This window comes from Glandiceps talaboti, chromosome 6 (genome assembly GCF_964340395.1).
Source record: "Glandiceps talaboti chromosome 6, keGlaTala1.1, whole genome shotgun sequence".
Classification (NCBI taxonomy): domain Eukaryota; kingdom Metazoa; phylum Hemichordata; class Enteropneusta; family Spengelidae; genus Glandiceps; species Glandiceps talaboti.
In genome coordinates, this window is record NC_135554.1 from 16,856,430 (window position 1) to 16,884,004 (window position 27,575).

At 35.5% G+C, this 27,575-nt stretch overlaps 2 protein-coding genes across 2 annotated transcripts; one reads left to right on the forward strand and one right to left on the reverse strand.

Annotated features, from left to right (window-relative positions):
* Positions 1 to 875: 875 nt before the first annotated feature.
* Positions 876 to 20,766, reverse strand: LOC144436910 (nardilysin-like). Its single transcript, XM_078125772.1, has 27 exons — positions 20,703 to 20,766; positions 19,042 to 19,315; positions 18,515 to 18,596; positions 17,872 to 17,972; positions 16,981 to 17,107; positions 15,948 to 16,043; positions 15,170 to 15,292; positions 14,356 to 14,413; positions 13,892 to 13,965; positions 13,569 to 13,638; positions 13,004 to 13,081; positions 12,443 to 12,563; positions 11,639 to 11,697; positions 11,034 to 11,088; positions 10,152 to 10,256; positions 9,709 to 9,865; positions 8,812 to 8,862; positions 8,195 to 8,314; positions 6,981 to 7,183; positions 6,355 to 6,482; positions 5,653 to 5,812; positions 4,584 to 4,802; positions 3,359 to 3,411; positions 2,432 to 2,515; positions 1,989 to 2,196; positions 1,506 to 1,601; positions 876 to 1,208 (listed from the first exon to the last, which is right to left on the reverse strand). The coding sequence occupies exons 1-27, from the start codon at positions 20,744 to 20,746 to the stop codon at positions 876 to 878; spliced, it is 3,279 nt and encodes a 1,092-aa protein (XP_077981898.1). The 5' UTR covers positions 20,747 to 20,766.
* A 123-nt stretch (positions 20,767 to 20,889) lies between these two features.
* On the forward strand, positions 20,890 to 27,353 carry LOC144436551 (uncharacterized). Its single transcript, XM_078125369.1, has 8 exons — positions 20,890 to 21,002; positions 22,034 to 22,418; positions 22,949 to 23,221; positions 23,698 to 23,832; positions 24,243 to 24,450; positions 24,973 to 25,120; positions 25,810 to 25,924; positions 26,344 to 27,353. Exons 2-8 carry the CDS (start codon positions 22,236 to 22,238, stop codon positions 26,494 to 26,496), a joined length of 1,215 nt encoding a protein of 404 aa, XP_077981495.1. The 5' UTR covers positions 20,890 to 21,002; positions 22,034 to 22,235; the 3' UTR covers positions 26,497 to 27,353.
* Positions 27,354 to 27,575: the final 222 nt, after the last annotated feature.

Genomic DNA, 27,575 nt, shown 5'->3' on the forward strand with positions numbered 1-27,575 from the left:
CTAAAGGAAAGTTCACAATTGCGACATTGACACAGTAATTTTTTATCAACTTAGTTTTATCAACATTTCAATAACAAATACAGAACCTGTTATTGTTGAAGGTGTGAAATTTTTCTAAATTTGGTTAGAAGTGTGAAAATGAAGTTCAGCAATCGCACTGATGCTAGATTTCCCCCTCCCCTAAACGAACAACGTTTGATTATTGAGCTTGTGTGACATTGTACAATCATCCCTAAAATAACTTAGTGTTGACATGAATACATTATACTAGTAGGTATACAGGTAGATGTTTTAGTACTTTTTAAACACTTGTATTCTGTCTGGTAAGTATTGGTGGGATATCTCACAACTTGGAAATCATTCACGTCTGAGAGCATACAAGGGTACAAATTTGACACTTAACATACATCGGATAGTCTTCTGGAAGACAATTATAAGATTTATAGCATTGCACTTTAGGATTGATGATAGATTTAAACCCTGTATCACATACTGTGGAAAACTTTACTTTCACTGTGAAACACATTTGGTAGTCCTTCCTGTACCTAATTTTCACTGATTTTGGAAGGTATGCTTGGTCGTATTTTCACTGAGATTCTTAGTATAATGGAAAACAGTCCTTGTCAGTTAAGATAGTGAAAATAAGTTCTCTGTGAAAATGAAGTTTTTTTTACATCATATTACGTACTAGCCTGTCAATGTGCCAAGGTTGACTAATATAGAGTCTGTTTATGTACACAAATACCAGTACTTAGTTACATAGGATACAGTTATAAACAAGTGATTAGTAAGTATGTTGGTTATGTGTCCCATGACAGTTTGACAAAATTGCCAATATGTCATAAAGTAAACCATATCACAACTAAATGGTCTTGTCAATGGTCCAGTTTACTGACTGGAAAGACAAACAAATTCTTCTTCCATTCTGAGATGTCTCGGATAACTTCATCAGTTTTTCCATCATCAAGGGGAAGGAACTCCATGGCCATCACTTCATCATCTGTTACTGGGAAACTGACTTCTCCGTTTACTAAACCTGAGTTGTCATGGTGATCGATACTAGTAGTCTTTCTCTCTTGTTCTTTACAAGACTGTGCTGACCTTGCGTTGTCTGGAGAGTCTGTCTCTGTATCTGGGTCAATGTTGGTTTCATTGTTTGCTGCCATCAATGGTTGGTTATACTGTTCATGTTCACCCCGACCAACAACCTGTTAATATAGCAAGTATTTAATTCATTAATTTATTCATGAATAAAACTCCACGCAAAAGGGTATCACCAGATTTATGACCTATGATTTGCATATTATTTGCATAATCTTCATCTTGATCCTGATTGCTTGTAACTGTGTATCATTTTTGAACATAGTATAAATGATTTTGACAAAAAGTTCACGGACAACGAATGATTACAGAGATTCAACCTAATTCTAAACACCCCCACTCAGCTGTTGCTGACAGCGCAGTGTAGCTAAAAAGGCCACAGAAATTTATCAGTAACAACTTACCTGTACACTAAGTTTTCTGCACTCATCTCCATTTGTCATGTGGTCTTTCAAAAACTTGATCACTTCATCTTTGGTTAGAACTTTTAGAGATGCAATCTAGAATGGGAAATGTCAGAATTGTAATTATGTAACAAATCCTATATCAAAGACAATATGGATACCAGATGATTCTAAGCAACAGGTGACTTATCAAACAACATTATACTGTATTTTTGTAATAAGTTAAGCAGAACACTGCAAATAATGAATTATTGAGAAAAGATGGTTTTTGAGGACATTTTTGAAAAAATAATTTGATTGGTTATAGTAAGATATATTTCATATTAAATTAAGTTTCTCTTATACAGTTGAGTACAATGTTGATGAAAACTGATAAAATAACGGTATATCATGTACGCAAAAACCAATGGCATGACCACCATATTGAATGATGCATCATGGGACAAACTACAAAATGAATTCTGCATTGTGGGTAGAACTCACCTCCTTCTCCAGTCTTTCAAACAAGTATGTTCTTGATGTTATTTCGTACCAATTTCTGTTGACTTCTTCTGCCAAGTATAAATCTTCCACCATTTTCAGTTTGATCAAGGAATTTACTACAATTTCAAATTCAGAGTCTGGCATATCTTGTAATGTTTTGACGAATTGTTGCAGGAAAGCATCGATACGGTGATCAACATGAGCCACACTGAAACGAAAGTATTACAGAGTTTACTCTGATGACGTAAGATCTTGGTTGTTGATAAATTAAGTTGACATTAATCCATGTTCACTATGCAGCAACAACAGAATTTTCAATGCTGGTGACCTACCAATGTTTGCAGATCTTTCAAATTCTAACATCTTATTAAAACTTTGCAAGTTTTGTATATCAATTTCTGAGATGCACACATTGTTTCTTCAAAACTATGATGATTACATACCTGAATTTTGAGGCCTGTGTGTTGACAGTGATAGAAAATCCCAGAATGCCAAAGGTATTCCTGCACATTGCAAATACAACATAGCTGTGTTGGAGAGAGAGAAAAAACAGAAAACAAGGGTTTGATTGTTAAACTCTTACAAGAGATGTTGTCTATATCTCACATCACATTCCAGCTGAGCATAGTGTTACCAACTGTCTTCCTTCATCTGTTCCTACTTCAAGTCGAAATGTTCAAGTATAAGATAAGTGCTTTCATCTTAGACATGACATTGTATCATTGTAAAAGACTGTCTAACATTGATGGCATTAGAAACTGCTAATCAGTTTTGTCTTTATTAGTAAAAACTGTACACTTGACAATTCTTGATACCTGTAATAGTGTTTTGTCTCATGCTAGGGGGTCAAAATAGAACAAGAAGGTCCATTTATTCTCAAGACCTGTGATAACATTTTACCTCATACTAGGGGGTCAAAATAGAACAAGAAGGTCAATTTATTCTCAGGACCTGTGATAACAATTTACCTCATACTAAGGGGTCAAAATAGAACAAGAAGGTCCACTTATTCTCAGGACCTGTGATAACATTTTACCTCATACTAAGGGTCAAAATAGAACAAGAAGGTCCACTTATTCTCAGGACCTGTGATAACATTTTACCTCATACTAGGGGGTCAAAATAGAAGAAGATTACAATGTAACTCATTCCCATGTGTGCCTATAGTAATGCATGAGTAGTATGTGGAGTGTAAATCATGGAATCGATCAAGAAATTAAATTATTGTTATTTGCCTTGGTGGTCAAATTCTACTTCAAGTATTTTGAGAATTAAACCATTGCCAGTAGCACTGACAAGAAAAATAATGTACCTGCATATCTATGGTGCCAATAAATTAAAAAAACAAAGTGTCTACCACAGATACTTACCCTAGCTGTTCCTGTGTCCTCAAAATATCAAACACTGGTTCTTCCATTCTCATCTGAAGAGATTAAAAGAGTGACACAAAAACAGATTACAATGTCATTAGATTAAGTCAATACATGGTAAGGAATGCAGGTTGGCTTTTTTTGGAGGTACATGAAAACATGTTGTTCAGAGGTCAAAGATCAAAGATCACAGGTCAAAGGATGTCAGACTACATGATAGCATCCAGTTTGATTTACTGTCTTTTATCATTGACATTCTTAATTTATGTAATATCTATTTATGACTGAGTTTCTAATACTTGGCATCCTATAAGAGTTTGTAAAGAGTGAATAACTTTTCAAAGGACTATTATTGTAGAAAGCTCTATTTACTTTATGATTTGTATGATCCCAAGTTATAGCTATAGTATATACCACGGTTTGTAATTGTACGGACTGCTTTAACTCTAGAGGGTGCTATCCAATGGAAAGGGCTGTTCATTTTATTGTGTGTATAACTTAAAGCTAATAACTCTAGAGGGTCTATTCAGGCACTATTTTTTTTCTATTTTCACTAAGTTCTGGCACAGGAGCCCTATAAGTATGCTATATCATCATAATTTGTTGTCTGATGAAAGGGTCTCTGAGTTGCCTAATAAAAGATTTTGCATTCATACAGGGAAAGAATAATTTTCGAAAGAAGTCTTTCCCGAATTCTGAGAAGAAAGTGGCACAATACTTGTAGATGTCAAAAAGAAATATGACATAGATCTAAGTTCAGTCTTCATAATATTCTATGTGAAAGTGAAATGACTTATAAAAGAATGTGATGAGTAATAAAAAAATTATTGCCTTCTTATATTCAAGCATTATAACCCCCCTGGGGTTTTAATCTCAGGTTAATGGACATCTAGAATTCTTCTTCTAGTGCCCTCATAGTCAGGCAACACATCTTCTAGTGCCCTCATAGTCAGGCAATACGTCTTCTAGTGCCCTCGTAGCCAGGCATTACATGGGCAACATGTCTTCTAGTGCCCTCATAGCCAGGCAATATGTCTTCTAGTGCCCTCATAGCCAGGCAATATGTCTTCTAGTGACCTCATTGCTAGACAATACATCAGACAACATGTCTTCTAAGTTCTAGTGCCCTCCTAGCTAGGCAATATGTCTTATAGTGCCAGAATATAGCAAAGCAACAAGTCTAAAGTTGTACTACTGTGGTTGTACATGTATGTTGTATACTTACGGCTAACCATTCTATCAGAGTGTATAGTTTTAGGTCACCAGGTCCAGCTTGGTAGTAATTTGTGATCAAGGAGTTGGAATCTTCTTGGTTGAAATTACGTATTTTACAGACTTGGACATCCTTGGGTAGCTGCACAACTCGGATTTCTGGTAACATGTTGGTAGGTATGGATGAAGGTTGCAGTTTTTCAGATAACAAGGTGAAAAAACTAACAGCTTCCTGCAGAATATGAAATATCAAACAAAGGTATATTAGTAAGTTAAGCACTCCTGGAATTAGTAAAATAGACTGAACTGTCAAAATCAAGTAAGGCCAAATGAAAAATATATGTTATGATCTACACACCTTTCAATAATACATTGGGTAGGTATTAGTAATTAGGTAGGTGGGTTTTTTTTTTTTTGGGGGGGGGTTTGTTGTTGTTGTTGGTGTTTTTTGTTTGTTTGTTTGTTGTTGTTGTTGTTGGGTTTTTTTTTTTGGGGGGGGGGGGTTCCTGGCATTACTATTATTGTGTTATATTTCAGATTTCATTGGTGGAATGATATGGTAAGAATTTCCCAAATATTTTCTTTCCAGTGGTTGTACCTGACAACTACCTGCCAAGTATTCAGTTTCAAATATCACATGTACATCAGTGATCATGTCAATGTTACATTCTGGATAATTGGCAGCTTGTATGAAATACTACACTTGTAAAACACTTAGACTGTAATCTTGATACTACAAAAATCTTACAAAAGCGATATTTGTTGAGCCAGATGATAAAATGTAGCACTGTTGGTCAGACTTTGTTGAGTCAGACGACATTTTGTTTCTGGTTTTGTGATTTTAATTGTAAATTGTGTTGGAGTGATCTTACCAAATACAAGAAGTTCATAAATTTTACATTTCATTCTAATCAGGTCATACACCAAAACATGTCGTCTGCTGTTTGAAATTTTGTCAATATTCATAAACTTCAAAAATTTAGGACAAACTATCACAATGAACACAATTTACAATGTTGCCATTTTTTAATCTTTGTTTCACATTTCAAACAGTATTGACACAAAGCAAAAAGAGTGGTAACCTGAGAACTAAGATTTCCCTGTACAAGTCCTTCGATGTAAAGATTGTGTGTAAACTGATGAGCAAACTTTAAAATTTCATCTTTTGTTACAGTTGATACGATGGCTTTCTTATCCACAGGAGTCCATTTCTTGTCTTGTAAGATGGATAGCCTCACATCACTGGTTAAAATACAGAGAGAAAGTATTAGGAGTAAATATTAACTGTGTTACCGTTATCATTGGCTTTAGAAATGATACAGTATATAGAGAAGGGCTGGTAGTTAGCAAAATCAAAGTTTTGCTGGCTAATTTTCCAGGATTTAAAAAAAAAAAAATTATTTGTTTCAACCAGTATATGCCCATCATTGGGATATTACAACTTCTCCTATTGTAAGGAGCAACATGGCCGCTGTCAAGATCTGGGACAGTTACTGATTGGACAAAAATGATTCTAAATTTTAAATTTCATCATCAACAGAAATCATGGTATAAACTTTTTAAAAACCATCTTTGTCAGGAGATAAGTCAAAATACTCTTAGCAAGACTTGCCACCATGTGTTTCTACTACATAGGCCTTGTTGTGGGTCATCCTCTCTAAGCAGCCATTTTGTAAAAATCACTGACATAGTAATATCCCAGACTCTTGCTCAGGGGTGGGGTGCCCTCAACAGTGAGAGTCTGGGTAACCAAGACTAGACTTGTATTCATACATTATACTTACTTGACTAATTTTGATGGTTTAATGATATGGTTATGATAAGATCTTGTCATCTGTTCTTTGACCACTTGAAATAAATCATCAGTTATGGAGAAACCGGCAATGAAATAAACAATGGTTTCAAATAAAAGCTGAAAGTAAAATTATAGACCAATTTTTAAACAACTTTCTATCAAAAATCTTTTGTAGAAATCAGATTTATTTTACAATCACTGAGTAGACGTCTGGATATGTACAAAAACTTTCTCAGAGAAATATTATTACAGCCAAGATAACACGTAATATAAAGGGAGTAATACATTGAACAGATAGTGATAGAGAAATAGAGGGTGTTATACATTGGAAAGCTAGCAATAGAGAAATAGAGGGCGCTATACATTGGAAAGCTAGCAATAGAGAAATAGAGGGCGCTATACATAGGAAAGATAGCTTGGGATATTTAACAGAGAGTTCTAAGTTACAAAGGTTACGTTTCCCTTCAAAATCTAGTCCCTCCAGAATGTAAATCGTGTTTTTAATATGCATCATAAGCTTTGGCATTTGAAATAATAAATAAACCGACAATATGCATGTTTTGTTTAGAGCTATATGTTAAAGTGTGTTCCATACACAAGATACATGATACATACAGGTAGCTTGTGATTGAGTCCTGCCAGTTTTATACCAAGTCCTGTCTCCAAGGTTGTAAAGTGATATGTTAATTGTGCAACATCAGCAGCATATGCAGTCTCTGATAAATTGTGTTCCAGTATCGTAGTGAAGAAATCTAACCAGCAGAGTGTTTGTGGAGATGTGTTGACTAGTGGTGATATTAAGTGGAAGTATATACAACCTGCCAAGGAAACACATTCAAATACATGTGTATATTGTGGTGAAGGGAACTCAAAAACTGTGGGAACAAGTTGAAATTTTAGAGATTTTGGGCTCATAGAGGACTATTCTATAAATTCTCGACTGGCCAAATATTTAGCACAGTCTAAAGAATCTCTAATTGGAGATGTCCCTTTAATGATTTTGTATCAACTATTTGATATGCACGAGAATGAATATTTGTGGACTCCGGATTCATATTATCAAAATTAATGATATTAGTGAATCCTAATATATTGCTGACATCTCATCAGCATCATTACACTATAGTATACCCCTGACAATGCTGACAAGTTGGGATTTGCTTCCAAGAAACATTTTAACTCTGTGAGTAAGAATATCATTTGATACTATCAAACCCAGAGTCCATGAACATCCAAGAAATGTCTGACTGTGAAATTTTCATGAGATAATTGATGTGTATAAACGTTCTTCCTTAAATGTTGAAGACACAGATTTTGTTGTTCAAAATTTAGATGAAAGTTTACATGAGATGAATAACTGATAATACCATCACATGAATGAATAAAGTTTGAAATTAGGATGAACTTGATCTTGAACGTCAAAAACTTGAATTTCAGCTTCTGGCTGAAAATGTTTATTTTCAGGATTCAGCAAGACTTCTTTTCTCTTGTCTGTATCTGTCCATCCATATGTATGTATGTGTGTGTGTGTGTGTGTGTGTGTGTGTGTGTGTGTGTGTGTGTGTGTGTGTGTGTGTGTGTGTATGTATGTATGTATGTATGTATGTATGTATGTACGTAAGTATGTACGTACGTACGTACGTACTTACGTATGTGTCAGAGTCTGTCTATCTCTCTCTGTGTCTGTCCATATTTCTGTCCCAATATGTCTCATGCTCTGCCTGTCTCTCACTACGTTTTTCTGCCTTTCTTGTTTTCCTTCACTCTCTCATTTGAAATCAATATCAGATTGCACAGTATAATCTACACAAAGTTCAGATTATTCTTACCTTTTGGAACTTTGAATTTGTTATCCCGTTTGTACCACAGTATACCTTTAGAATCATCTATTATTTTGACAGGGTAGGGGGTGTCTTCCCTATCAGATTCTTTCAAATGAAAATCTCGGGCTGTTGAAAAACAATTACATTAACATTAGCCACCAAAACTACAGGAATTCTCCAAATTTCACTCCTGTATATAGAAATCAAAAAAGTACAATGTGACTATGTCTTACATATTACCCACAACTTAAAGACTACAACCCAATTGTTTCTGTGCTCTGAAGTCATATATTATAGTAGTTCCAAACTAACAGCATAAATATTTAACCTAGTATATTTTGGTAGACTGGCAGATCAGCCGTTGAGGGCGTGGTCTAATCTACAGTCCTTGCACCATAATGATAAGCCTGGACTGATTACATCATTACAGTATAATATTTCAGCCCCAATAATGTTGACTTGTCATGTGACTGTAGTAAGCTGCTAGACTGTATTTCAAGTCTTTTAATTCTGCACACATCATTTCACTCTTTAAATTGAACCAAAATGAACACGGTGATACTTTTTAGTATCAAAATACATCTATCAATATAAATATAGCTATTGATTGGACCCCTACTCACCTATGAATTTATTGGGTACAGGTAGATGCAAGTCTGGGTTGATGTCGAGATCTGAAATTCAAAATGGAGAAATATTATTGATTCTACTGTGGTATTTCTTCATCAACATTGAACAAATTCTGCTCTTGAGTTTATCTGTAGTACATTTATTAGTAAATAACAATTTAACAAAAATAAAGATTGAAGATAGTGAATTCTGAACACATATTACATGAAGATTTAGAATATCAATATAATGTTTGATAACTAATAAACCTTTGTTTACTTGAACCTGTCACAGTTAAGGATTTATAAATTTGATACAACATAACTTTGATGAGGCCTAAAAGAAATTGTGTGGTTCCAATTATGCTCAATTTTAGAATAGGAGGGGGTTGATAGATTTTTGATTTTTTGATCTTTTTTTCCATGTGTGTCTACTTCAGTTAGTTATGTTTTCCGTTGTTTTCCATATGGGCTCGGTGTTGTTGGTTTCTTCTCATCAGATGTACAGCCATCACAGATTGGAAGAACAGATTTATATTGTCTTTTAAGTTGATATCAGTTTTTGCATCCACTATTTCTGGCGAGACTTCACAATTTTCAAAATTTTCGAGATTTTATTACGTTTTTCTCGAATATGCAAAAAAAAAAAAAAAATTAGGGCAGGTGGTGAAAAAGTAGGTGGGGGTTGGGTAACCAAAACCAGGCAATTTTTATTTTAGGCCAGAAGGGAGTAGAACTTTAAAAATAAAGTAAATTATTTTGTATTTATTTTGAAAAATGACTATTCCTCTTTTGACAACATTTGAAGTTTGAACATTTTTTTTTACCTGTATTTACTTGCAAATAGGAAAAATCATAATTATTGATTAAATTTACTGCTAAATCTTTTTTAAATTTTCCTAAATGACTTACTCTGCCATGCTTTGCTCCATTGTTCTGGTATTTCTTCAACACTGTACTTAGTCTGGTACCAGGGTTCAACTTCTTCACATTTACCTTCATGTTTCTTAGATAGTAACATTATATTGGCAGTCTCTGGTGTTAACATGTTGGTTACGTTAGCTATCACCTGGTCAGAAATTAATGGTAAAACATTACTTTGGTTATACCTGGTTGCAAAAATGGTCAATTGATATGGTACTTTAGTTAACACAAAGCCAGAAAGGTCCAGTCAAATATTTTAGACCAAGATAACTTCTTCAGCTGTTACTGTATACGATTCAATAACATAGATTTGTCATATGACCACGTGAGGGCGCTGTATACTACCAGATTAAAGTGATAGTTACATTATGCTAATTTAGTTCAAATATCGAGAATGATAAATGTAGAGATGATATCATGACGGAACTAACCTGTTCATTGTATTCAAACATCAACTGATCTCCAGTCAGATAATCTTTAGTTGGGAAATATTGCATATTGGTAACAACATCCTGTACATACTCAACAGGGTCACTCTGGAAACAGAACACAATTTAAACATTAATTTCCCTACATTTATACATCATGGACTAACCACTGCATAGCTCATATTTCCCTACATCTATAGACAATGAACTGACCATTGGCTAGTTAATATTGCCTACATCCATAGACAATGGCCTGACAATTGCATAGCTCATATTTTGACTAACAGTACATTGTATTTGCCAAACTATGCACATATTAGCATGTTGGTAATAATACTAGTATCTTGTATTGACGTTATGTAATGGCACGGAGTGACATCGATACACAACAATGGGTAATATCAATAGAATTGTACTTTCAAATACAATTGTGAAAATGATTTGGGTTACTTTTTGTTTTATCTTGCATTTGTGCACTATTGTAAAGTTGTGTGGATAATGTTTTTACCGACATGTCGCTATATAAATAAACTAATTCTAAAACTATAATTCTACGTAATCTACAGGGTCGTCCCACAAAACACAAAAAATATACACCATATGTATCGACACATACATGTCAATGATTGAATCTATACATATTATTGTACAGTAATAACTCAATATAGGCACTCAGGTAAAATGATTGAATATCTTTATCAAGATGATGATGGAATGAATTCTCATAGACAATGGTAAAATGTACTGAATTTGACTTTTATTTGACAGTTGTCAAACATCACTAAAATACCACACAAATAGATTACTCCATATATAAAATGACATAAAAACCAACCTATTCTTGAAAACCAAATACTCAATAATAAGTGTGCTAGATAAACAAACCTGTTCTTGAAAACGAAATTCATTATCTTCTATAGTCTGGATTTCTTCATATATTCTATGAAACAAAAAGACACAATGAAATTTGTTTTATAATCGACGTGTTTATATATTTTGTAAACCATGACGAAAATTGTAGTGGTCACACCACTACAACAGATGCAATGTAAAAATATAATGGTATAAACACATTAAAATACTACCGGAAACCCAGCACTGTTTATCACATTAGAAGTAAATTTTAATCAACTTATCAACATCTCAGTAGTAAATACAGAACCTGTTATCATTGAAGGCGTGAAAGTTTTTGAAATTTGGTTAGGCGTGCGAAAATGAAGTTCAGGAAACGCATTGATGCCAGACCCCCCTCTCCCTAAACGAACCAAGTTCATTTATTGAGTTTGTGTGACATTGCGTGATACTTGTGGATTCATCTTTTCAACATAATATCCTTATGTTCATCCAGTATAGTACATATCATACTTTAGAATTAAAATTGATACCTCGTGTTCATCTTGTTCAAGTAAACCATCTTGATGGTAATACTGTACAAATCAAATCAAATCAAATTCGGGTTGCCACAGCAACATCACCATCACATATCTCACCTTCTCTGAGGACCTTGTGTTTGCAGCATTTTTATGTACTGGAAGATGATTGAAATGACCTGAAAATGAATTCCAAAAATTGTGATTATATTCATGTGACTAGACTACCTTAACTCAGTTGTGGATGGGCGCTGAAAGAATGTTGTGTTTCCCTCAAGTAAACCTCTGGTCATGAGGGTATTTATTAAAATTCATTTGAATCCTTTTTGCGCAGCAAGGAACATTATCACCAACAATTACTGGTTTATTTGGCATGTTTATGAGGAAAGGGTTAATCACAGTCTCTCTGTCATAGGGAACTATTACAATATGTGAGATACATGGACAAAATGTAAATACAGACATATTTGTTTTCTGTAAATAGATTTTACCTTCCTGTATTTTTCTTTAACGGCCTACTCCGCATATAAATAGAGCTTGGATTAAGATGGCACTCATTATGCTAGATGACTTTGACTATGTAACACGCTCACAAAGCTCATGGGGTACCGTACCTATAAAACTGCCATTTTAGAGAGTATTACAGATGTGTTATCTCCAACGTTGGACTACAGTATTATTAATATTCTGGAAAGAAATCTGTCACTGTATTTTTGGAAATCAGTTATGTTTCGAGACTGCATTCGTGAAAATGTTGGCCTGATACATGTTGCAAGTGTCAAGACACTGACCTGGGATTGAAAATTAGCCCTTTCACCATCATAAATCTCTTTCTGACTGAAAATATCACCCTTACTTCTCCTGGATACTGTCACAGCTGTCATCTGTAAATGCTGCTGTCATAAAAACCAGAATCATACTTACCTCTCCAAGATTTTCATAGCCATCATCTGTAAGGGTTGCTGTCACAGAAAACACCGCATGTGTTGAGTTACTCTCAAAACCAGAATCATCATTACCAGAGTAAAGTTCTAATGCCCAATATCTACAATGCACAGAAATGGATAATTAGTGTTGCCATGGTTCCTAGAGGCATTTTGTTTCCCCGGTTGACCATTATTATATACAGAAGCCATAGTTGTTATACCATTATCACCTCAATGATCTACCTATGGTGGGGAGATGGGGGGGGGGGGGGAAGCTTTAGGGAGGGTATGGATGATTTTGTAGAGGAGGAATATCATAGGTACAGTTTGAGAAGTGTGTATGTAGGGGGAGGGCAGTGATTGTGTATGTAGGGGGAGGGCAGTGAGAGAAAATCAGACAGAGATAGAGACAGACACAGACAAACTGAAAGACAGACATTTAGTCTAAAGAACAAAACATATATTATTGGCCGAGATACTAGGAGAATACAGTGGTAAGGAAACATGTTAGCCTATCATTCTTTGTAAGATCAAAAACACAGTGAGGTACATCACTTACTTTTTCTTGAGTAATGCCAGAATACTACCACTACCTTCATGGCCAGTTAACCAAGATAAGTAATGCAAGGGTTTGATTCTGTCGAAAGATTAATAAAAAGAACATAAAATGTTGTAAAATACAAGTTTTTATTTGATGGGATCTAACACACAACTTTTATTACTCTAAGTAGATTTACAATAAATACAGCCAGGTTTGTGAACAACATGATGACAAATAAAAACAATGGATGGTCATAACAACCCTTTATACTTCCTCAACTCCCGGGGGGTACATACAATCCATTGCAGCCTCTGTAACTTAAGTGCTTAGGGTTAATCCATTGCAGTTACCTCTATCCTACCAGGTCCCAATTATACGGTACATATCTGCAACTTGGAAAAATCTCAGAAAATTTTTTGAAAATCACCAACTTGTTAACTTAACTGTCCAAAAGATGGGGGCCAAAGTCAAACGTGTATTCAAAGATGGGGTCAAACCTCTGAAATAAATCTTGATAATCAAGAGTCAAGAATCTATGAGTTGAAAAAGGGGTCAAAACCATGGTACAAATGTGAGTATTTACCTGTAGTGGTGTAGTAAGGATGGTAATGCCCACGTTATCTCTACTTGATCAATGTTCTTGACTGGTACCACTGTAAGACATTCAACACAGTATTGGTTAGATTTTGTATTGGAACATAATTGTGAAATAATATATACGCATAGTAAATTACATCAGACCTTTAGACAGTGGAGGGGATCCACTCTCTATGACTAGATTATGTATGTATCATCCCAACACATTCACATACATGCCTTTATTAGTAACAACACAACAGTTAACCACAATGACTATAAAACTGTTATCAAGGCTAATACAATGTATGTGTAGACGACTCTACTTACATTTATAAAGTTGGTGGAACTTTGGTGTGACGAATGGATTGACTTCATCACTGAACGAAGGGCTTGGTAAATTACTGGAAGCAGAACACACAAACAAACAATTAAGTCACAGAACTGTGTATTTCAGAAAGAAAAATTCTTGACTCAAGGATATTGTGATAGCGAAACCTGCATTCAAAACATATGACCTACTTACACATCAGTTACTAAATAAAAAAATATAAGCATTCAATTTCAAATTCACTAGTGTCTTGCTTTTACCTACACTATATTGTCATTATTAATATCATGTATCTGTTGGCGTCTCTGGACTCCTAGTATGATAGTCTGTCGTTCCACACCAATCAGCCAAAAAGAAAACTGATTAACCTCTTTAAGCTTCAATAGATAGTTTGACACTGTTAAAAAAGTATACATACATGCCAGGGTGTAACAACTTGCACTAAAATAGAATCTGTACTCACTTATTAGGAATTTTACAAAAGATTTCTCTGACCCATTCTTCCAGTGTATCTAATGTTTCTGTAATCAAAACACATCAAATAGATTGATACTGTGTAACATGTTATGATAAATATACCAAATGTTTTAGATACATATAATATTGTACTGGCGTGCAAAAGTATACAAGTAATGCACTTCCTAACAAGAAGTAAAATCAACAAAGTTTTGAATAACAATTCTATGATAGTTAGAAGTAAAATAACCGTGAGCACACGACACATCAAATGTAAAAACCGTATTCATAGATACAACTAAACACAGTTAATGTTTTCATTTGAAGCTATAGTTTGAGCTGGCCACCCATGTGGTTGTCGACATCCTAATCTTGAATAACTAAGAGCAATGAACAGTAACGGCATTTCAGTGCAAGTAACGAACAAGCCCCAGTTTGATCATGTTTTGTCCAAAATTGTATATACCATGTATAAATATCAATTTTCTTTCACAACACATGTATTCTGATTTCTAAGAAATTCACATGTCCACACATCCCAAATTTACTAGTGGTCACTAATACAATAGTATTGTGGGAAAAACTTAGAGAATGTGTGGTAACTTAGTGTCTGCTGTCTTTATGCTACAATAATCTGGCCCTCACTTCCTGCCACCAAACAACTTATGAACAGCGCACCTAGTGGCCAAACCATGAAATCTTTTACCTTTCCTATAACAAGAATATGGCGTATATGAAATCATGTGACTTTGATTTTGTTTGCTTTAGAATCATGTCATCTGCCTACATCCATAATTTCAGGATAATAAGATGTCCTCTACCTCTAGATTGTACTGCAAGTGTCATATACTGTGCTGAATACATCCTTTTTTGAAAGTCATGTAATCTCTTCTGAACATCTAGATTCTTCTCCACTGGATCAGTTTTCAATGTCTTTGTATTTCCTACAAATTCAAGTCAGGGTGAAAAAGGTACAGATGAAAAATAAAACTACAAAATTATATATTACTGTACAAGATTATTACCACACTTACGTAGTACATCAATTAAAACACACAATACTAATTTGTCACACAAACACAAAGCCAACCACACTGAATACTATTGGGGTATTATTGGCAAGTGAAAGTTATTGATAATAAAATACCTAAATAGTATCACAATCACACACATTTGGACTGAAGTATGATAACCATTTGTATAAAATTACGATAACAGCAAGACTATGGGGTTAGGATTACGAATACAAGACTACTGGGGTGTGGGTTAGGGTTAAAGTTTGAATCCCTGTAGGTACAGTCCAGTTACAGATTTAGTTATAGCATGCATGGTTATACTAGCTATTACAGTAAGATTAGTTCTACATATATGTACCCACATAAATTTCCCCACAGGATGTACTTACACCACATAAATTTCCCCATGGGATGTCCATATACTAATACCCCACATAAATTTCCCCATAGAATGTCCATATACTTACACCACATAAATTTCCCAATAGGATGTCCATATACTTACCCCACATAAATTTCCCCATAGGATGTCCATATACTAATACCCCACATAAATTTCCCAATAGGATGTCCATATACTTACCCCACATAAATTTCCCCATAGGATGTCCATCTTTAGCAAATGTTCCAATTAACTGTTGCTTTCTGTGTTCATCAGATGTCAAACTCATCTGAAATTCTACAGTCAACAAAACACACAGCAATGAGGTTACATATAGAACAGACATAAACTGTGGAAAGCCTGCAATGGCCTTTTTTACTGCATGATAGTAGACCTTTCTCTGTACGAAAGTGTTCCTTTTTATATTTTATTGTATTCTATATTGATGTTTGTTATATAAAGATATAATACAAGTTGTAGTACACTAATGCACTTATACTACAAGAGTGTCACCGACCATTAAAATACAGGTGCCAGCTCCATACTGATAAGTGACAGTGAATGACACTAATGTATTTCATCTCATCTAACATTCATGCTTTTATTAAACATAGTGAATTCTCCAATTTAAACATTCTAGAATATTTGTTACATTTTTCTTGAAGAATGATTAGTAAAAATGAATCATAAAGAGTGATGTGTGCAGATTGAAACAGATGCTGTTGATACAATGTCTGGTTCCCTGGATACAATTTCTGGTTCCCTGGATACAATATCTGGTTCCCTGGATACAATGTCTGGTTCCCTGGATACAATGTCTGATTCCCTAGATACAATGTCTGGTTCCCTAGATACAATGTCTGGTTCCCTAGATACAATGTCTGGTACCCTAGATACAATGTCTGGCTCCCTGGATACAATGTCTGGATCACTGGATACAATGTCTAGTTCCCTAGATACAATGTCTGGTTCCTTAGATACAATGTCTGGTACCCTAGATACAAAGTATGGTTCCCTATATACAATGTCTGGTTCCTTGGATACAATGTCTGGTTCCCTGGATACAATGTCTGGTACCTAGATAGAATGTCTGGTTCCCTGGATACAATGTCTGGTTCCCTGGATACAATGTCTGGTACCCTAGATACAATGTCTGGATGACTGGATACAATGTCTGGTACCCTAGATACAATGTTTTGGCTTAATAACACAAACAATGACATGTTTGACTTACCACTATCAACAGCCTCAATTTCTCTGTCTGTACTGTCCTCTTTCATTAATGGTGATATAAAGAACTGTGCAAACCTATCCAGACCATCTTTGAAATATTTTGTATGTATATCAAACTGGAATACAGTCTGTAAAATAAATGTCAATTCAAAGTCATTTATTTTGTCAAATCAACTTCTGAATAAAAACAAAAAATGGACACAGTTTCAACATCTGTTGTATGGAATGGAAATGTAATTTTGTGGACAAGTTGAGAATAATATTAAACTTTGTCTGTGTTTTGTACTACAACATGAAGTTTATATTCAATTTGTAGATACTGTATTTATAGTGTTACACAACCTATTTGATTGGTAACATATCTAAACATTAGAGTCATAGTGGCTAGGTGGTTAGAGTGGTAATCTTTTAACATGTAATCAGCAAATTGCAGCTTAGAACGTCCTCACTGTCACTTGTTTCTGAATAGCTAAAAGTCCTTGGGCAAGATTTGAACCAAGATTGTGCCCAAGTCAACCCAGCTGTATAATTGGGGACCTGGTAGGATGTAGGTTGTGATGTGAATATTTGAATCCTAGAGACTGCAATGGATTGTATGCTGACTAGGGATTGAAGAAGTCTACATGACTGTAACTGTTGTGCCACTATAGGTCCATGCCAGGGCCAGAACTGGTAATTGTAAAGGGCTTTGACAGTGCGGGAGTGTTATTATATTACCAATAACAGTAGATATACATTTATTTTCACATTTTTATTAATCTTTGCCCATTGAAAAATAAAACATGCTTTAAATGGAAACAACAAATTGTTGTTGATCGTTCAGTGTACACAGGCTTGATGTCTGTTACAACTACTAGTATAATGACTATATTAGCTATAAACAATAACTTACTGTTTCACAGTCTGTACATGCATTGTCATTACCACCATGTTTCTTTGTGAAGTCATCAAAGGAGTTCTCATCAGGGTATTTCTCACTACCCATAAATACCACTGAAAAAAGGAACAGAAAGCCAGCCATTATAACCTACATGTATCTGATATAACAGGAAACTAAGAGAACACAAATATCTTTAGCTATTAGGAGTCATGATGGGTGAATTGTGTGAGTGGCTAACTTGGAATCAGCAGGTTGCAGGTTCAAGCCTCGTAGCTGCCATTTGTTTCAGAATGGCTACAGTCCTTGGGCAAGAGTTGAACCATGATTGTGCCTCAGTCAACCCAGCTGTATAATTGGGTACCTGGTAGGATAGAGGTTGCAATGTGAATGCTTTAATCACTTAAAGATATCTTTGAGCTGTGAAGATCAAATTTCATAATATTTTATTTATTCTGCGAATAAGAACTTTATTTAGCACACTATGTTTGGAATACAGATTTTTAGTTTAATTTTAAGGTTCTCCAATGGATATTTATTTAGTCTTGGTTCAGGCATGTCTTTGAATATCAATCTCATAACAGTGATGAATGACTGACCAGCACTCAATGAGGTCGGGGAGAACCCTGTGGTGAAGGGCCAGGAAATCTGTACTTACTGTGTTCCAAGAAATGTGCCAATCCAGGAATATCAGCTGGATCAGAAAAACTACCAATACCAACACACAATGCAGCTGCAGCCTGCAAAATCAAAAACAATTTGAAATGTTGGTGCAATGAAGAAGAAATATTATTAAGCTAGGGAGTATGACAAGGAGTAAAGTAAAGGGAATTTGTGATTAAGCTAGGGAGCAATTAAGTTATGGAGTAAAGTAAACTGATGTGTGATACAACATATAAGATCACATATTATAGGATACTTTAATACAACTGGGTCAATGTGAAAGTGACTTGATGTAAATTGTGCTTGCCTGTTCAAAATATTTACACTTTGAATATCCAGCTGGGAAACCATATCATAGACACTGGGATGTTTAACAATACAATTAGGTAAAGTACTAAGCCAGCTGAGTCATCATCATATTCATGTTGACAGCCTACATGTATGTGCTGAAATGAAAGATTTCAAAAAAAGAGCTTTTTAAAATACATATAATGCATGATATTAAACAGGAAATTATCTTACCATTTTTTCTGAATTTGTACCACTTTTCTTCTTCCTCATATTTCCCTCATCATCAGCATCACCTCTGCCATCTTCATCCCCACTGTCATCCTCTTCCTCATCATCCTCCTCATCACTATACTCCATGTCTTCATCATCATCTGTCAAATCACTGCAGTCCTCATCTTCATCAGTACCTTCAACATCATCTTCATCTTCGTGTGGAAATTTCTCTGTTTTACTTTTTAAGTCTGAGATGAGCATTGCAGTAAGTCCATTTTCTAATTTTATCACCCTATCATACAAACAAACCAACATTTCAATACACTGTCAATATTCAATATCTGTGAAATTTCTTGCCTCTTCTATGGTAAGCAACCAAATCAAAGCACAAGAGCAATGACTGGATTACGTTTTCAATTCCTAATATTCAAAGAACCTTGACCTTGGTTGATTTCAGTTATGTCTTCTCTCGACGCCTTTGACTTTGACTACAAGGGGTAGGACCAACTCGGCCCATTGCCAACTCGTCCTATCGCCAACTCGGCCCACGTGATTGCCAACTCGGCCCATTCACATGCCAACTCGGCCCATTTACATGCCAACTCGGCCCACGTACGTCATGACGAAAATGTTTGTGTCATTTAAAGCCAAGGTCTTGAGTCGATGACGTGATAATATCAAATACTAGTAATATTCATATAATCAGAGAAAAAATCCTTTGCTCCAAGCACCGACATCGGTATACTACTACTACTTGTAAAGACACTATGGATTGACATACTAGTACATATACAATGTAGATCGCATGAATTTACTGAAGGACTAAATATCTATAGTCAAGTTGGCAGAGAGTGGGCCGAGTTGGCAGACGGTGGGCCGAGTTGGTGGGCCGAGTTGGAAATGTGCACCGACTACAATAGTCTGAGATGACCAAATGCTTGTTACATTAGGTATTACTATTAGGATGGTGTAGAATGGGACAATGTTAGAATCTAGTCTCAACCTACTCCATCTACAAGCAGGGGATAGTCATTTAGATATAGCAGGACCATGGACAGTACCCAATAATTGTGGTACATGAGTAGCCCTGCTTTCAGATGGCATACAACACTCGTTTCTGCCAATGTCCTTATAAGGACATGATACAGATTGAAATTGAGGAAAGGGACATTGCTAAAATCGAATCCTGTTTGAAGTTTGATTGATATGTTCTGACTATTACGGTACAATGGCACGGCAATTGTGGGATCAGGCAGCAGTAAGATCTGAACTGGTGGAATGCCAAAATCACAAAATAATGTTACACCGTATGTAATTATTTTGTAAACTGTATGATTTACCTAGCTATGCCTATGACATATTGTTATGCAATAATTTGAATAAAGATCGAATTGGTAATACAGTGAACCCAAGTAAAGTGCAACCCTTCCCTAATTCCATTTTCTAAAATATGCCCCCCCCCCCAACCGATTTGTTAAAAGTGCCCCGTCCCCATTCCCTCCCCTGTGTAATTACTGATGGCTCCCTTGGCCTTGCAGGACTAAAACAAGGTTGGGCTAGCTGGCGATGAACAGGAACATCGCATCGGTAAATATCAAAAATAACTATAATACATGATATAAATAGAATCTGACGTTATTATTTGCGGTATGAAAATGCGAGCTAGGTTAAAATCTGACCTGTATTCTCTGGTATCATTCGGAGATTTCACAACCTCCTCCATTCTTTTGACACTTTACAGCTGGACACAGACACCGGCTTGAGGCTAGACATGTGAGGCTTCGTGCCGGTATATTGTAAGAGAAGATTTGATTGGTTTACAGAAGAAAAGACGGTCCAATTAGAATTGGTGTTATATAGGTTAACAAAATGGCGACGATGATCTCGCCTCTCGGTCGTCTGTGAATTTGTTTTCGTCGCAGCATCACAGCATCGCAGAGAACAGTGTAATTTTGGTTACTGTTATAATCGAAGGCAAGGTAAGATTGTTTAGACCCTCAGAATTATGTTTTTCCGTTACATTTTAAGGTTTGACTGCTATGAAATCAGTACCTGTTCATTTCATTGGTTACGCACTATTCAACATGTTCAATGCGTTTACAACCATTCATATGTAAATTATGGTACCTGATATGTTGGTCTCATTGCTTTGACGTTGACCTCGTATTTAATCGTACAATTTACAAAAGTTTTAGCAGTGAATGTATGTTCAGGTTTCCATTGTCATTTCACATCAAGGGATATCGTAGATCTATTTGCTTAGTGCATTAGTTTATTTCTTATATATTATTAATAATAATATTATCCACCCACGGTACCGGGGCATTGAGCGAAATACCCTCTGTAACATGTATAGCCCGGCCGATGACATTTGTAAGGGAGGTCAATTTGATATCTGCATGGACATGACCAAAGTAGAATAACGCCATATGTTGCATGCTGTGCAGCATGTGAGGACATTGCACCTTTAGTTTAGATTACGTGAGTGGCAATCGTAGGGATACTTTTGTTTTTCTTCTCAAGAATGTACTAGTACTATATACTGCTACTACTATTATACTAGTACTATATACTGCTACTACTACTATACTACTAGTACTAGTAGTAATAGTGTAACATCACTTTACAACATATCCACTGAAAATGGTTAGAATTGCAATTATTAATTAGACAGTCTGTCTGTCATGTATCTAGGTACACAACAACCAATGTTGGTACATGTACATGTATGATACAGCGATCACATTAAAATGTCTATAACTTCATTATTTAGAGTTTTATTTAGTATTACTGGTAATAGTAAATTTTAAATTGAGATTTGGGGGGGGGGGGGGTTTATTTAGTTACATGTATATATTGCACCATACTGCTAGTGCTACACAAAGACGAGACGAGACTATTTCATAACAATTTCCTCATCATATATTAATAAACAAATGAATGCATACTTAAAAACTTAAAATAAATCAACATAATTATTTTATCTTTTGTCATTTTTTGTCATTTACAGGGTAACTACAAAGCCTTTGGAAATGGAAACGTAATGTAAACAAAGTATCAACAATAACAACAACAACAACAACAACAACATGATGATGTGTATTGCATAAAAGTCGGATCAGAAAAGAACAGAATCTCCTGTATTTTATGCACTAGACTCTACTTGTGTTGTACATTGGACCTAAAGATCATCATCATCTGTATAGACAAAAATGTTTACTTTCAGCAAGACTTCAAAGGTTGTTGCCTTGTGTTCCCTAGCTAATTTCATAAATGCTGCAGATCGTGTCATCATGCCGATAGCTGTTGTACCAATGTCGGATCAATTCAAATGGAGCATGCAGAAACAAGGCTGGGTTCTTAGTTCATTTGCATTTGGTTATATTAGCAGCCAGGTAAGGACACAGTGTCTTCAGTTTTTTTACAGTATGAAAACCAGAGAGTGATTTCTGATTACCGAAAATTTTGAAAGATTGTGATTGATTTAAACTCTTCTAATCCGTGCATGATACAGTGTATATGTACATGTCAATGAAATGACTTTAAGTTTAACATTACAACTAATGTGGCTTAATAACGCGTCAACTCTACCCACTCCCATGTGTGAAATCTTTCCAGTGCAACATAGACAAATTTATGCATGTACATGTTCTTAAATGAATTTTGGAATTGGGGATTAGGAATGGCAGATTCTTTCAAACAAGGCACAGCGGTGACATATTATATGGGACATATATACGCAATGTTGTTTTGCGACATCATTTGACCGAATATGGCCATATTTGTTGTCAAAAATCACAATTTAATGCATAACTCAAAAATTGATACAGTAGATGACATTCAAGTGTCTACACCCATATTATCAGATGCAAGCTTTAAAACTGTCCAAGATTGAATATTTCCTATCTATATAATTCATTTTCAGATAATTGGAGGCCGTACAGCCCAGAGGTTTGGTGGTAAAATCACACTAGGTATAGCAGTATTAGTATGGTCACTAGCAACGTTCTTTACGCCATTTTTTGGACCATATAGCGGACTGGTCATTCTGTCCAGAATAATTCTGGGTTTTGCCGAAGGTTTTTGTTTACCAACTATTTACCATATATTTTCACTGTGTATCACAGTAGAGGAAAGATCACGAGCATTTGGTTACTTGGTGGCTTCAGGATCTGTGGGACAAACTATTGCTGCAGTGGTAAGTCGGCTAAAGAACTCATCAGATTGTAGCCTAGAAAATTGTTGCCACATCTTTCCATAAACAGTTGAAACATAGACTCTCCACCAACCATCTTTCTATGCCTTTTGTCAGAGAATTGTTATTCAAGACAAATATACTAATTGATACAGACTTTATTACTTGTTGCTTGCATACTCCTGCCTACAGATTTAAATGGGGGGGGGGGGGGTCCTTGTAACACAGAAGAGAAAGTATAAAGAAAGTGAATTTTAAGAAATTCCTATGAATGAAGAATGACAATTTTGCTAAGGTATAGAAACTTCCCAGGGCCTAATGTTAACGTTTGTCTCGGTATATGATGTCTCTGTCTGTATATCCTGCCTTTATAACATATGATGTACCTAGAAATCAATGACCTGTACACCACCATAATATGTTCATCATGAAAGCACTATGGTGGTTCAACTTTCTACTATCCATGTTTATTTTCCTAGATCTGTCCTAGACTTCCATGGCCAATAATGTTTTATAGCTTTGGATCCATGGGAATCCTGTGGATAGCAATCTGGGTACTTCTCTACAATGAAAACTCTACTGAAGCTGATACAGAAATGTTACTCATGCCAAAGGTATGTTTTATTTGTTTCCTATCTGTAGTCTTAAATTTGTGACAATATTCTTTTGACTCTAAGTGTTCATAGAACATTTGCTTTGTGTAGTATATCATGGTTTACTTTGGTTCACTTGTGACTTCATGTAGACAGGACACTAGTCAAGCAATGTAAATACAGGTTATTTTTTTAAATAGTGCATTGGCCGTGCTTTATAGGAATAGTGTGAAACTTTAAAGGTTGCTACACAAGGGGAAATCATACACCTGACTATTGTATTGTCAATTTCTGTTCATTCTAAAATTAAGTTATGAGATTGGGGATTGATGAGAGGTTTTTGGGGTGTGATTTTGCAATAGACATTTCAGCTGTTGCAACATCTCTCTGTACTTGTATTTGCACATTTGATTTTCTTTCTTTTACTTCAGGTTGATACCAGGCACTCTGTTCACTGGACAGGTTATATCTCACACAAATCATTATGGGCAATCTATGCAGCCCACTTTGCTATGAACTGGTCAAATTACATAATCTTATCCTGGCTACCCACCTACCTAGCCAGACGATTGGGAGCAAACAGGCATGACATCAGTTTCACTGCTTTACCGTATGTTATGAACTCCTTGGTGGGAGTAGGTAAGGACTATGTAGTCATGTTACTATGGTAAAAGTGTGTGTGTGTGTGTGTGTGTGTTTGTCTGTGTGTGTGTGTATGTGTGTGCATCTCAGGTTTAAATAGCAAATGACTCTATTTACTGTTTTTAGGGGAGCACCGCTCCAGGAAAATGGAGAAATTTTCATAAACTATGGGTTCTGGAGAGTCATTTCATGATTTTACATCACCTACAATTACTTGTGATTTCAGAGAAGCAGCCAGTTGATCTTGTGCCTTTATGGGGTATCTTTGCTGTGAGCCACAGTGCCTATAAATGTGTATTTATGAGAGATGTTTAACACTGAAGGGAATGAAGGGAGGAGGCACTTCGGAGTCATGAATATTCATTGTTAAGCCATGAGTAATCATTTCTGCTGACTCCCATGAGGCAATAGGGCACACAGCAAAGATGCCCAAGCTAATACCTGGCTTTTATATTTCTTTTGTGTCTATCGTCAGCTAATTCCAGCAAATTTTTACATCACTTTTGTGTCCATTTTCAGCTGCAGGTCATTATGCTGATTCTCTTATTTCGAAAAGACAATGGACAGTACTGTCTGTGAGAAGATTGATGACAACAATAGGTCTTCTAGGACCAGCTGTTTTTATTTTACTCTTTGGAAAAATGCAAAGTGTTCTTTTAGCAGTATGGTATGTGATGTTACCTTTAACGTCAATTTCATTATATTTAATGAACTTAGGATGAATATTTGATGCTACATGTATTAGTCTGTTTAGTAGCTTGGTCAAGAATAGTTAAGTATAAGAAAAATGTATTCCATTATAAGTGCAAAGGCAATAAAAAAGACCTTTGCCATGCCTTTACAAAGTTGTACACTAATATTGCTGGGAGTTCAGTCTTTGTCTGAAAATGCTACTTTTGTAGGCAGACCAAGGGATGCAGGAAGGGAGAGTTGATGAATGAATTGGGTGTGTTAAATTATATAGAACAGAAAAGACAATCATGGAAACTGGATGGTTGCAACTTATGACAAAATTCAACTTATAAGATTTCAAAAAAGGTTGACTAGTTTTTGCCTTGTTAACAGAACACCACGAGGTCAGCAACATCTGCAAAGAAAAGAGCACAAAAGTGGAAAATGAGGATAGCATTTGCTTCAACGTCACTGTGATAGAATCAAGACAATAATGAAGATCATAGTACCCAAATCTTTAGGTCTTTATTTGTCCATTTACTAGTATCTAAGAATATACAAGATTAGACAGTGACAATCAAATAGTTATTTCAAGAGTAGATGAGGTAAGCATTGTATACACAGAGGAGGTTGAGCATAGCTGACTTTGCAGTGTTTTGATTGTATCTTGTCTTTGTTTTGCAGTTTTGTGTCTATATCATTAGGATTGTGTGCATGTAATTCATCAGGTCACATGAGTAACCATGCCGATGTAGCACCCAACCATGCTGGTCTCACCTTTGCAGTCTCCAACACTCTGGTGAGTAAAGAGAGAGCGAGTGTGTGTCTGTGTTTGTGTCTATGTCTGTGTCTGTGTGAGATGTGTGTATGTCAGTGCTTTCTATATTTTACTTCTTTCTTCAAAATTTGAAGTCCTTGTCACTTGCAATGTTGAGAAATTCTTTCAATGATTTGATACCCACGTTATGTTTAGTTTACCTTTGATGGCCGCTTTACGAGGAAATCCCCTTTAATAGCAATATTCATTCCCAGAGCGAAATATGAGTGACACATTGAAATAAACTCAATCCAAGGATGTTTAGACAAAATAAGGAATATTCACAAGTGCTAGTTAACTTTTTGAATGTTGTAGTTTTTACAATGTTCTTGTTGTTATATTTGTTGTTGTTACTACCGTGTGATGCGTTATTTTGATACATATGTCTTTGCTATTTACAGGCTACGATCCCTGGAATAGCATGTGGACCAGTGACAGCAGCTATCGTTGACTACACTAACCATTGGTTTCCCGTATTTGCAACAGCATCAATAGTCAATCTAGTTGGTGCTATTATTTACAATAGCCAAAGCTCTGCCAGTCAAGTACTGTAATCAGACTCTACTGAAATCAATATTACGTCACAACTCAGATAGTTTGGTCTTCAACAGAAACTCACTGTGTAAAGGTCATTACAAATAGACCCCTCCTGAGTTGGGTCACTCAATGTTCTCCCCTTGAAAATAATGGTAGAGTCGGTGGAAAAGAGCATAACAAAAGTATATTATGTGTGCTGTTTTATATTTCCCTATTGTTTTCAATACACCATAGGATGGCAACTTCTACTCATGGGTAGAATCCTGAATAAGGTGGAATCACGGAGAGGAACCCATTATATATATACTAGAAACTTTGTTTATAACGTGAAAAATCACAAAGAGGAATGCATTCCACCATTGGGAGGTCCTTGGAATTTGGTCAAATCACAGAGAGGAAGCCATAACACTAATATGGCCGATGGCGTGAACATTGAGTATAAGGTGAAATCACCAAGAGAACCCCCACTTTTCTATATGGCCAGGGGAGAACCCCTTTCTTTCAAATCTGAGTAATGTTCATAAGTATCTGTTGCATCCTGTATATTATAAAGTATTATGGGATGTAGTATTTTACAAGCGGCAGCAAATATTTTTGGGTCTTTCACCAACGTCTTTGTTTTTGATAGTTACTGGTAAATGAAATTTTGTCGTATCATCTGTAAGGGTATTAATTTTGATTGTGCAAACTATAATTATGTGAACCATGACAAGCTGAATCTCCTCTTGGATTTGACTTTGAATTGAGTAAAGTACAGTGCACCAGGAACACATTTGAATATATGAAGTAATGACACTTGATTTAATCCAAAATGTACAGATTTTAATTTTAGATTGTTTCTGTGCCAACTCTTTTTAGCAAAGTATTATTATTAACTTCGGAATAAAAATTGGAATTTCATATCACTGATATTAACAGTTTGGTAATTTTGACAGGTACATAATTGACTTTTGTGTTATTTGTAAATAGTTGATGATCACTTGATACCCTGTCACCTCATCCCAGCAGGTTGCAGAATCCTGTCTAATGAAAGATAAATACATTTTGAATAATGAAGAGTCTTTTTGTACACATTCTGCCATTGGCTCTTTCTTCT

Coding starts and splice junctions, on each gene's coding strand:
- LOC144436910 (XM_078125772.1), bottom strand. CDS start 20,746: ATGGAGGAGGTTGTGAAATCTCCGAATGATACCAGAGAATACAG. Junction 15,293..15,947: donor TATGGGGAAATTTATGTGGG/GTAAGTATATGG, acceptor TTGAATTTGTAG/GAAATACAAAGACATTGAAA. Junction 13,082..13,568: donor TCCTTACTACACCACTACAG/GTAAATACTCAC, acceptor ATCTTTCGACAG/AATCAAACCCTTGCATTACT.
- LOC144436551 (XM_078125369.1), top strand. CDS start 22,236: ATGTTTACTTTCAGCAAGACTTCAAAGGTTGTTGCCTTGTGTTCCCTA. Junction 22,419..22,948: donor TTGGTTATATTAGCAGCCAG/GTAAGGACACAG, acceptor ATTCATTTTCAG/ATAATTGGAGGCCGTACAGC. Junction 25,925..26,343: donor TTGCAGTCTCCAACACTCTG/GTGAGTAAAGAG, acceptor TGCTATTTACAG/GCTACGATCCCTGGAATAGC.